Genomic DNA, 12,735 nt, shown 5'->3' with positions numbered 1-12,735 from the left:
CTTTGGCATCGTCTAACCTCTTTTTTCAACCCAGACACTATTGCCTTATTTGTAGCCTCAGCCTGCCCATTCCCTTGTGGATAGGCAGGAGTACAATACCTATTCCTGATTCCAAACTCTTCGTAATACCTTTGGAATGCCTTACTATCAAATTGAAGCCCGTTGTCTGAGATCAATGTGTGTGGGACCCTAAACCTAGTGATAATGTTTCACCAAATAAACCTCTTATCATCCACGTCTCTAATGTTAGAAAGAGGTTCAACTTCCACCCACTTAGTAAAATAATCCGTTCCGACGAGAAGCCTTCTTCGGTTTCTTTTGGATCGAGGGAATGGCCCCACAATGTCCAAGCCCAATTGAGCAAATGGCCAAATACTGGAAAGTGAGTTTAAGGCCCCTTCTGGTTGGTGAATGTTTGGGGCGTACCTTTGGCACTAGTCACATTTCTTTACATAGTCTTGGGAAGTCTTCTGCATGCTTGACCACCAGTATCCTTAAGTGAAGGCTCTATGGGCTAAAGACCTCCCACCAGTATGACTTCCAAAAATTCCCTCATGTAGTTCCTCTAACAATGGCTCCACAGCCTCGGGATGCACGCACAGTTAATATGGTCCCGAGTGGGAACGTTTATCCAATTTCTACTCCTTGGATAACCAGTACCATGGGGTTTTCCTACGTATCATTTCTACTTCAACCCTGTCCTTGGGTACCTATCCTTTCTTCAAAAAAGTAACTAAGGGATCCATCCAACTAGGCCCAACCTGGACACTGTGCACCCTAACCGATAGCTTCTCTACAAGGCTAGGATTGGCCATGTCTTCGACAAGGACGACCCGAGGTAGATTGGCTCCTAAAGAGGTAACATGGCCAAAGAGTTTGCATAGGAGTTCTACCCCCTCAGGATTTGCCTTAAAGTGAAGCTCTTAAAATAGGTTTAAACTTGTCTAACTTTAACAAGGTAACCCTGCATACGTTCATCTCTAACTTCAAACTTACCATTGACTTATCCTACAACCAGTCGTCAATCTGAATATACCTCTACAACTTCTCCCCCCCAACTTGTTAACCATTGCCATTCCAACCAGCAGAGCTTCATACCCAGCTTCATTATTCGTGGCCAGAAAACCCAAACGTAATGACTTCTCTATCACTAGCTTCTCGGGCGTTATCAGCACAATTCCTACTCCTGATCCTTTTCGGTTAGCTACTCCGTCGATATACATTTCCCACGTGGCAACACCAGAGGCTGAAACCATCATAACCTCTACTTTCCCATTCCCATCCTCGGCCATATTCTCTGTAAATTCTGCCACAAAATCTGCCAAGACTTATCCTTTTATGGCTGTACAAGGCATATACCTAATGTCATAGGCTCCCAGCAAGGTTCCCCATTTAGCGATCCTGCCTGTGTAATCAGATTTTTGTAAAAGTGCTTACAAGGGGAGCTAGGTGAGTACCATCACAGTATGTGCTTGAAAATAGTGTGGGAACTTCCTCGTGGCATGTACAATGGCCAACATTCCAAGGGTAGATAGCGTGTCTCAGCTTCTTGTAGAGATTTACTAACATAGTAGACAAGTCTTTGTACTCCGTTCCCAGTCCTAACCAGAACCAGACTGACTGCATAATCTGTGACTGCTAGGTATGCTTATAACACCTCTTCCTTCTCAGGCCTAAAGAGGATAGGGGGTGTGACAAATACCGTTTAAGCTCCTTAAAGGCCAACGCACATTCCTCAGTCCATTGAAAATCCTTCCACTTATGAAGAAGCTGGAAAAATGGATAACACCTACCTGCTGACCGAGAGATAAACCTATTCAGGGTTGCTGCCATTCCTGTCAACTTCTATACCTCCTTAGGACTTCGAGAAGGGTGCAAATTACTAATGGCCTTAATTTGATCGGGATTGACTTCAATTCCTCAGTGTGTATAGCCTAGGAACTTTCCCAAGCCAACCTCAAAAGAATACTTAGATGCATTTAAGCGCAATCTATGTTCTCGTAACACTAAAAACACCTCCCCTAGGTTTGCCAAGTGTTCCTCAACCTGCTTGCTTTTCACCACCATGTCATCAATATATGCCTCCACATTTCTCCCAATCTATGACTCAAACATGCGTGTCACCATTCTTTGATATGTGAATCCTGCATTCTTAAGGCCAAAGGGCATCACCCAGTAGTGATAATTGCTAGTAGGAGTTCGAATAGCAGTCTTCTCCTAGTTGGGTGGTGCTAAAGGGATCTAATGGTACTCTCGAAAATCATCCAAGAAGCTCATCCGAAGATGTCCAACTGTTGCATCCACCAGCTGATCAATCCTAGGAACAATGAAAGGATCCTTTGGACAAACTTTATTCAGATCTATGAAATCCACACACACCCACCATTTTCTGTTCTTCTTCTTTACTACCATAGTATTGGCTAACCACCCGGGATAGAAGATTTCCTAAATTGCTACAGCTTATTTGAGCTTGCTTACCTCCACCTTTCCTGCCTCTGCAAACTCTTTAGATGAACGCCGAGGTGGTTGTCTTCGTGGTACTGCACTTGAATTTACATTCAACTAGTGACAAATAAACTCGGGATCAACCCCGGGAACGTCATAAGTACTCCAAGCAAAAACGTCAATATTATCTTCCAAAAACTTCACCAACGTTGTTTTCTCTAAGAGTGGCAACTGTGACCCCACTTGAAAATATTTCTCCTCATCCTAACCGATCAAAATCCTTTCCAGCTCTTCAGAAAATATTTCCTAGGACTTGGTCTCCAGTCCAACTTCAGGACCCATTAACTGCAATGGGATTCGTTCCTCTTCCACCACAGCTTGATCCACAGGAGGCCGGGTGATGGCCGTCACTAGACATTGCCTGGCCATAGCCTGACTTCCCACTAATTCTCCTACTTTTCCCTGGGTAGGATATTTAACCTTGAGATGCAAGGTTGAGGACATTGCCCCCATAACATGCAACCACAGTTTGGCAAGGATAGTCTTGTAAGGGGAGTAGGCTTCAACCATGATAAAATTAACTTGCACCTCCTCACCCCTAACCTACACAGGTAACCTTATCATTCCACGGGGAATTACCAATCTCCCATAAAAGCCCACTAGCGGTGAATCATACTTTTCCAAGTCCTCGGGCTTGAGTTTTAACCCCTTATATAGATTCGGGTACATAATTTCTACCCCACTTCCTTGGTCTACCAGGACCCTTTTTACATCGTATCCCCCAATCCGAACAGTTACCACCAGGACATCATCATGCGGCTGGATTGTCCCCTCCTTATCCTCTTCTGGAAAACCTAAAGTGGGCATGGCCACCATTTTGGCAGTTTTGCAAGCCTGACTCCTGTCCTCCAAGTTAGGACCTGAAACCACAAACATAACCCCCGAACGGGTTCCAGCATCACCCCTAGGTTTAGCAAAAATGACGTTAATGGTGCCAAGGGCTGGCCGAGGAGCTCCGTCTCTCTAATACCCAGTTTCAGGCTACCTAAACTGTCCAGCGGGTTGGTGCAAGAATGGTCTCAACTTCTCTGCCTTCACCAGTTGACCTAAGTGACCGCGTAGAGTCCTACAATCTTTAGTGGTGTGTCCTTTTTCCTAATGATAATGGCAACAAAGGCTCTGGTTTCTTTTGGATGGGTCCCCACCCATTTTATTGGGCCATTTGAAATACGACTCATTTTTTGATCTTTTCCAGTATCTTATAGATAGGCTCTTTAAACAACAAATTAACCACCTGAGCACCCGCAAACGATGTCTAGTTGGGGAAATCTCTCCTAGGTCGGTTATTATGATATCTTCCTCCTTGAGGATCCCTCTTTTCAAGAAAAGACTTCGCCTTGCCCTTTCCCTGGGTTTGATCTTCCTCTACTCGTTTATATTTATCAATACGATCCATAAGCTAGCGCATACTATGGGCAGGCTTCGTTGTTAGTGACTTTCTCAATTCATACTCTGTCGGAAGTCCTACCTTAAAAGTTCACACTGCCACATCCTTGAAATCCCTATCTATTTCATTGTACATTTCCCAATACCTATCCGAATAGGTCTTAAGAGTCTCCCCTTCCCTCATCGCCATAGACAGCAAAGAGTCTAAAGGCTTGGGGACCATGCTGCATGTCACAAATCTAGCACCAAATATCCTTGTCAATCCCCAAAGGACTATATTGACCCCTCTTGCAAAGCCTCAAACCATTGCATAGCCACAGGCCCGAGGCTGGAGGGCTATACCCTGCACATAAGGGCTTCATTGCCAGAGTGAATTGCCATCTTTTACTGAAATGGCTCACATGCTCTACAAGATCAATCCTTCCATTGTAGAGAATGAACGTTGGTTACGAAAATCGGTGGGGAAGCCTGGCCTTGTTAAGTCTCCTAACAAAGGGCGAGTTTGAGATTTATTGAAGTGCATTACTCATTGCGTCATTCCCCATGCCATGATGAGATGACCCTTGTCCACGCTTGAACTTACATTTTTCCAGTTTATCCTAGTGTGAAGATGCTGAGAAGGACTCATTAGGTGGGGTTCTAGACCTACGGCAATATGAACGATCCTTACTCTCCTCTGGTCCATCACTTGGTGAGGATGATGGACTCCTTCTATCACGCTCCCTTCGATGTAGTTTCTTGCGCAAGTGATCTATCACAAGTTTCAGTTTTCGCGTTTCCTGTTCGTGCGAAACATGGCTCCCCATCCTTGAGTAACTCCTCTTAGTACGCTCTGTATGGTATGACTCTACCATAACACTTGGTATATGATGTCTGTCTCTCCTTCACTCCAAGTTAACAAACTAATTTTCCCTCTGTAAACCAACAAAATCTTCCTTATTTTATTCCAGGTTAGCCATGGCTAATTAGAACAAACCCTAAAACAAGGCCTTGTTTCCCACAAATGGCACCAATTGTAAGAGCATAGAATCTAGCGACCTAAGCCCACTCAAAATAGTGAAATTGGTATTACCTAACTAGGCCCAAACCAATAGATATTTGTAAAGAGAGTGGGATGAAACAAGTTAGAGCTTCACCCGATGATACAGATAAAGAAGGAATAGGCGAAAGTCAAAGATTAAGCATATTGGTAGCACTTTACAAGCTTGTCCGAGGACAATATTCTTGTGCAAATGTATACATTGTTCTCTCTCTTTTCTCTCAGTCACTATTCTAGCTCTAATATTTTTCCCTTGCTTTTTTTGGATCCCCTTTCTCTAGAAGTTATTTTCCTTTATATACTCTTAAGCTCCTTGCATCCTAGCCCTCCACCTACAATCCTCTAAACTCTCATTAAGACACTTGTTCCATTAGACTTCTAGTAAAAGTGGTAGAAGGAGCTACTTAGCTGTGGATTTGCTGTTTAGGTAACTTCCTCATTAATGCAACTAGTGAAGCTATTGCCAGTCATTTAATGCGGAGGTGGTAGGTGAAACTTCATAGGGGACTTCCCAAAAATATATTGTTTCTCCCCTGAAATGCCCCTCTCACCTCTTATACTTCCAGAAGACGTTTTGTCTCTTCCCATCTTCTCCTCAGGCAACCTCATTCCTTAGGTTATAAACAAGGTTTTCAAACCCAAACCGTTCATTGAACTATAAAAGGGAGATGTTCAAGGTTTTTGAGGTTGAACCGGGGTCGAACCGTGATGACGTCATAATTAATTATAGCCTAAATACATAGTTTAAAAACCAGACCGAACCGGCTGGTCCGACTAGTTCAACCGAGAACTGGCCTTAGATCTAGTCCAGTTATGGTATAAAACCAGAAATAAGGTAAAAAACGCTAAATAGTGCAGACCAGCCAGTTCAACCGTAAGAACCGTAAAATCGGCCGGTCGAACCAGGATCTGGTCATCTGCCTAAACTGTGCCATTTTGCCCTCAAAATTAACCTTAAATCCTAAAACTTATGATCAACCCTCTCACTCACTTCTCTAGTTCTCTCCTCAGTCCTCACGCCTCAAACCTTCTACCTCCTCAAGCTCTCTCATACTCGTTGCCTCACACTCTCGGCTCTCCCTCACGGCCTCACGCCCTCAGCCCCTTACTCCCTCGCACCCTCGCTCCCTCGCCCCTCACTCCCTCACGCGGCACGCCTCTCTACCTCGCACCCTCACCCATTCTGCCTTGTCTTCTCTGCCTCGCAACCCTCGCCTCTCTACCTCACCCACTCTGCTCACTCTCTCTGCCTCCACGCACGCCGCCACACCCACCATCACGCCCTCAAGCATAACGGGGTTAGCGCCACGCCTACGATCTTCTCTTCGCCCAATCGAAACTAAAAATGGTATGGTTCAATTTCATTTTTCATTTTTCCCTTTGTTTTTTCATTTCAATTTCCCTTTCTTTCTTTTCATTTTTCTTTTCTTTTTTAACTTAAATTTCTCATTTCCATGCTTCAATTCTCATTTGCAGGAAAAATTTCTGGACCTTAGATACAAATGTTGCAATTTATGGTTGTGACTTGTGATTGTGGACTCTGAAGTTTGAAGTGCTGGGTTTTTTTTTTTTTTTTCCTTTGAAGTGCTCTGCTCTCTGTTTCTCGGCTTTGTCAGGTAACATTCTTTTCTTTTGATTTTGCTTTTGATCATTTTCTTTTATCGTTTTTTTTTCATTTCTCTCGGCTTCATCTCAAATTCTCCATTCATGTTCTTGGTTTCATCTCAGGTTCTCTGGTTCTCTGTTCTGTGACTTCTTGGTAAGTGGTAACTTTTATCTTTCAATTATTAGTTTACACTTACAAAGTATGTTGTGGATTTGATTTACAAAGCATTCTAAAATACATGTTGTGGATTTTGTGTATGTTGTGGATTTGATTTATAGAGCATTATTGTTTGTGAAATATTGTTTACAGTATTATACAATTGTTTGTGTATGTCACTATGTTGTGTTGATGAATTTATTTGTTGATAAAATAGTTGCTGCTAATCTGAAATTGTTGAGTAAAATGGAGTCTGCCTCTGTACCCTCTAATGAACATGCTTTTACAACCGGGTCTAATGCTAATTCTTCATCTGTGAGAGTGAAATGTGATCCCGCATGGAATCGTGTAACTGAAGAGTTGAAAGACGGAAAAAGCAGTCATAGATGTATACATTGTGGGAAAAGTTATAAAGGAGGGGGCATCAATAGGATGAAAAGACATCTAGCTGGAATTAAAGGTGATGTGGCTGCATGTATGGGTGTACCTTATGATGTTAGGTTTCAAATGGTTGAGAATTTGAAGGAAATTGCTAAATCTAAAGAACAAACATAAAAGGATCAAGAAGCATCTAATTATTCGCCATTAAAGGACTCACCAGAATTTGAAGATGTCAAAGAAATTACTCCTAGAGGTAGGGGTTAGGTAGGGGAAATAGAAGTGGTGCTCTTAGTAATTTTCCACCAAGATCCAATCTTGTCAAGAGAAAGGTTGGTGACATTGGTAATTACTTCGCTCCTAGAACAACACCGGGAGCTCAACCTTCTATTAAAAGTGTTCTTGCTGGCAATGAAAAGAAGTTGAGGGTTGATATGGCTATAGCAAGATGGATGTATGATGCTTGCATTCCAATTAATGCTGTGAATTCTAGTTATTATCAACCTATGCTCAATGCTGTAACTTCTTATGGTCCTGGATATAGAGGCCCAGATTATCATGCCTTTCAAGTGCCTTTGTTGAGAGAAGCAAAAAGAGAAGTCCAATTGATTGTTGATTCCCATCGTTCATATTGGGCTGACACTGGTTGTACAATAATGACTGATGGGTGGACTGATACTAGGCATAGAACATTGATTAATTTCCTTGTATATTGTCCTAAAGGAATTGTTTTTATACGTTCTGTTGATACTTCTGACTTGGTTAAGGATGCTATTAATTTGAGTAACTTGTTTGATGAAATTGTTAATTGGGTTAGTCTTGCAAATATAGTACATTTGGTCACTGACAATGCTGCAAATTATGTAGCTGCTGGAAGAATTTTGTGTGAAAAATATAGGAACATTAGTTGGTCACCTTGTGCAGCACATTGCCTAAACCTAATTTTTAAGGAGATTGGGAAGATGGATCATGTAGCTAAACTTGCAAAGCGTGCATCCAAGATCACAGCGTTCATTTATAGTCATGTGGCTTTGCAAGCTTGGTTGAGGACTAGAAAAAATTGGACGGAAATTGTGCGTCCAGGACCAACTAGGTTTGCTACTACTTTCATTTCCTTAGGAAGTCTTAAGGAATATAAGCGTGACTTACAAGCATTGGTGACTAGCAAATTTTATGTTGAATCAAGATATGCAAAAGATAAGAAAGCAAAGGCAGTGGTGAAAATCATTCTTGACAATCAATTTTGAAATGATTGTCATGTAATTGTGCATAATATGTCACCATTGATTCGTTTATTACGCATTGTTGATTCTGATGAAAAACCAGCTATGGGTTATGTATATGATGGCATGTATAGAGAAATTAATGGAATCAAAAAAAAAAATTCAAGGACAAAAAAAGACTATGGGAGCCTTATGTTAATATTATCAAGGATTGTTGGGATAATCAATTCTATAGAGATATTCATGTTGTTGCATATTTGTTGAATCTTGCATTCCAATATGACTCATCTACTCTTAATAAGAGGCTAGAGACACAATCTGCTGTGACAGATGTTATTGAATCAAAAGTTTCAATTGGCCGATTGAAGTTGGTGGAGGAATTAAGGCTATTTCGAGAGCGTGAACAAACTTTTGGAACCCAACTTGCTCAAAAATCAGCCAGGACATCTCAACCGGGTAAGATATTGTTTACTTTAGCTAATAATAAAATGAAAATATGTTTTAAAGATCATAGCTCTTTTTTATATTTTTGGGATAAGTATGTTTATTAATTCATTGTATCTTTGTTTTGTGTTGTATATGGAACTTAGATGAGTGGTGGAAGTTGTTTGGATCTTGTGCTCCAACCTTACAAAAGTTTGCAATTCGGATCCTTAGCCAAACAGCTGCCTCTTCGAGATGTGAGCGGAATTGGAGTGTTTTTGAACATATACATAGCAAAAGAAGAAATAGATTAGAGCATCAACGACTTAATGATCTTGTGTGTGTTCATTATAACTACAGATTGAAAGAAAGGTATATATTATATAATCTCTTTGTTTCAACGTTTTTGTGGGAAAATATGAGTGATTTACTAATTTGGTCAAGTGGGTTCTTTGTGATTGTGAAATATAAGTGATTTGGTTATCAATTATTCATTATGTTCATCTTGTGATATAGAGTCAAAATGAAAAAGTTCAATTTTGATCCTATTGATTATGCAAGTATCGATAAAACTGAATTTTGGGTAGTGGAAGATGAGGAACCTCCATTTATGTATCATGAGGAGATAGAGAATGCATTATATGAAGAGGGAGCTCATCCAATCGAAGAAGGGTCATCTAGCCATTTACAAAGAGGTTAGCTTATAACAATTCTTTGCCTAGTTGTATATTTTAATTAGACTATTTATGATTTATGAGAAATGATTATTAGAATCGTTATTTCATTTATTGTTCTTTGGTTTTGGAATTTGTATAGATATGGACAATGAAGTGATTGAGGATGATGATAACATCAATTTGGAATCATTTGGTGATGAAGATGATGCTCCTCCCGGATTTAGAGATAAAAACCATCCTATTCCTATTGAAGATGAAGAAGATGAGGATGAGGATGATGATAATGATGCTAGTGGTGGAGTATTTGGTTCACATAATGATATTGATTTCAATTTTCTTCATAACAAATGAGGCTCGGGTCTTAAAACTTATTAGTTGTTTGTTTGAAACTTTAAAACTTATTTGCTATTTGGATGTAATGAACTTATTTCTTATTTGCCATTTGGATGTAAATATAGTGACTAATGAACTTATTTATTTGGTTTTGTTGAAAGTTTATTATGTTAAGGATGATTGTTTTGTAATGTTGTTATGTTAAATTCTTTAAAAATATGTTATATACTTCTTTAAAAAAATTATTAATTTTATATAATTTAAATAAATAATAATTAAATTATTTATGACATCACCGGTTTGACCATCGGTCGGACCCCGGTCTGACATTAAAATCAGTATTTAGCTCATTTTCTGGTTCTTTCACCCTACCGGTTTTTAAAACCATGCCTAAATATAGATATTAAATTTATAAAACTAGGAAAATTGACTAATATATCTATATATATGAGGGAAATTTAATGATTTTCAAGCATATATTTAATAATTAAATAAGAAAGTTAATAAAATAAAATAATAACCATGAAAACATTAAAATTTATTATTAATTTTTGAAGTAAAGTTGAATATCTTTGAAGGATTTTAATTATAATTTTGTTTTATTCCTTGTAAGAGATGGATAATTTAATTAAGTAAAATAAAATTGTGTTAAGTTGTTTTTATTAAAATAAAATTGCTAAGGGGTTGGACCATGCAGTCCAATCACGGTTTTAGGGGTTCAATCCCGATTCTCTATGTTTAAAAAACCGAATTTCCATCTGGTTCTCGGTTTTCACGGTCCGACCTCTCGATCCGGTCCAGGTTTGAAAACCTTAGTTATAAATGCTTTATATAAGGAACGACTGAAGGCTACAGTTGTGCTATCCTTCCTTGATCCTCGGGTACCCATAATGACAAAAACTTACAATAATTTTCACCGTTGGATTACATATGTTCTTAACATGCATACCAATATTCATGCCAATCAGTTGTTATTTATTATTCAATTCATAACCTTATCTTTTATGCATTATTTTAAACTACAAAAACTTGAATTCAAATAATTGATTGATGACATGACTATTGATATTTAATCATCTTAAAATTTTGCAAGCATGGAGAATGTATGAATATAATATTATCCAACAGTTCATTTGTTAAAATTCGTATTCAATTAAAATATATTGAGTGGTGTAACATTTTTTAAAGTTAGTCTAAATGTAACTTGAACTCAATCCATTAGAATTAAATTGTTGAGAATTTTGTACATGATCGTGAAACAAATTTTATTTTATTTTACTTTTAATATATATATATATATATATATATATATATATATATATATATATATATATATATATATATATATATGGCAAGTGTTTCTATACATTTTTGTCATGAGATCTTTAAGAAAAAAAAAAATACTCATACTATATATATTTCATTCTTTCCTTGTTTTCATATTTTTGTGTCAAATTTTCGAAACATACATTTTTATTTTAAAGTTGACGAATTCTACTAATTATGCTCCTTGTTTTAAAAGTTATTAATTTTAAAAACATGATTCTTTTCTTGAAAAATCCAAATAGAAAATGAAATAATTTTTCAAATAATTAGGGTAAATTGCAAAGTACACCCCTGAAGTTCAGGGTTATTTGGATTTTATACCATAAAATTCGAGAAGTTAGATTTTACACCCTAAAGTTTCATTCCGTTAGCAAAACTCAAACCTCTATTAATAACTTGCATACAAGGTTGCTAAGTGACAAGCTGACATGTTGATGTGTAATTTTTTTTTTTTTTTTTTTTGCCAAATTAGCTCTACAACACCATTTTAAAGAAAGCAAAATCATTGGCAGATTGAGATGGCACTGTTTCGCCCAAACTCAAGACACAAAGCCATTACTCTTACGACTTACAACCCGTTTCAGCACACTATTTCAGATTTCCAAAATCCCTAAACCAAACCTGTTAAGCCACGAACCCAACCTTCAACTCCATCGATGATGGTTGTAGTATGAGCCTGAGATGGTGACAATGAGTTTCTCTTCTCTTTCTCTCCAACTATTCTCTCTCTTCTACCCAATTAATGGTTAAAGCTAAGGGACTATGATAGGCCAAAAACATATTGACCCCTTGTGATGGATTAAGTTGATTAATTAGCTAAGTTATTAATTAATCAAATTAACATGCAAATTGCGTGGTAGCACAAACAAATCACCAATTAAACTAAGTATGCAACGGAAAATAAATGACATGGTGATTTGTTTACCAATGGGGAAAACCTACACGGTAAAAACTCCACCGGGAGATTTTAAGGTCACCACTCTCAAAATTTCACTATTATCACAACAAGCAGTTACAAGTAAAGGAATCCCAAGTACCTTACCAACCTACAATTGAACCCTTATCCCAATACCCAATTAGATTTGTTCTGTAGTGACAATTTCTCCTTTCAATGCACGGCTCCCAAGTACATGACTAATCAACTGCGCGGATCCTAGTACGCGACTTCAATCACCAACTAGAGAAGATTGTTGGGTTCAAAGTTCTTCAATTCATCCACACGATGAAAATCAAGAAGATGCTTGGTTACAAAACCCTACGGTGCACATTACACAGCAACTTCTTCACAAGAGAGATGAACTAGGGCAAGAACTTTGTCTTTGATCACAACTTGATTGAACAAGGATTTCTCAATGCTTGTGCAACTTGTGAATTCTTTGACAGCCCTTAGAATAATCCTTTTATATGTCTAGGGTTAGGAGAAAAGAAGGCCCAAAGACACATCCACAGATTGGAATCAAAACAGAACTCAAAATTTGTTTTTCTTAAATCTCGACAGATAGAGGTATCGAGATACTGTCGAGCATCTGTCGAGCCACGGGGCTGGAACAACTCTTTAAACCTCGACACATGCTAGCTGTCGAGCTTTAATGGACTTGCACTTTTCAGCTTGTTTCTTGGACAGACTTGATGACTTCAACACTTGATCTTGAAACACAGTTTCTTGAAATATAAAACTCATCA

The 12,735-nt window shown here is 38.5% G+C and overlaps 1 protein-coding gene across 1 annotated transcript; it reads left to right on the top strand.

Moving 5' to 3' along the window:
• Positions 1–4,283: 4,283 nt before the first annotated feature.
• LOC142628697 (uncharacterized) lies at positions 4,284–8,317 on the top strand. The gene is made up of 5 exons (XM_075802742.1): positions 4,284–4,391; positions 4,495–4,637; positions 6,659–6,689; positions 6,846–7,187; positions 7,397–8,317. The coding sequence occupies exons 1-5, from the start codon at positions 4,284–4,286 to the stop codon at positions 8,315–8,317; spliced, it is 1,545 nt and encodes a 514-aa protein (XP_075658857.1).
• The last annotated feature ends 4,418 nt before the right edge of the window (positions 8,318–12,735 follow it).

The sequence above is a fragment of the Castanea sativa genome, chromosome 3 (genome assembly GCF_040712315.1).
Source record: "Castanea sativa cultivar Marrone di Chiusa Pesio chromosome 3, ASM4071231v1".
Taxonomy (NCBI): Eukaryota; Viridiplantae; Streptophyta; class Magnoliopsida; order Fagales; family Fagaceae; genus Castanea; species Castanea sativa.
The sequence above is the reverse complement of the archived record's forward strand: the minus strand, read 5'-3'. Positions and strand labels throughout refer to the sequence as shown.

What these genes read in the sequence shown, in the direction of transcription:
- LOC142628697 (XM_075802742.1), top strand. Translation starts at nt 4,284, where the DNA reads ATGGCTCACATGCTCTACAAGATCAATCCTTCCATTGTAGAGAATGAA. An exon ending in CTCTGTTCTGTGACTTCTTG is followed by an intron (nt 6,690 to 6,845) that starts GTAAGTGGTAAC and finishes TATTGTTTACAG; the next exon opens with TATTATACAATTGTTTGTGT. An exon ending in GTATGGGTGTACCTTATGAT is followed by an intron (nt 7,188 to 7,396) that starts GTTAGGTTTCAA and finishes AATCTTGTCAAG; the next exon opens with AGAAAGGTTGGTGACATTGG.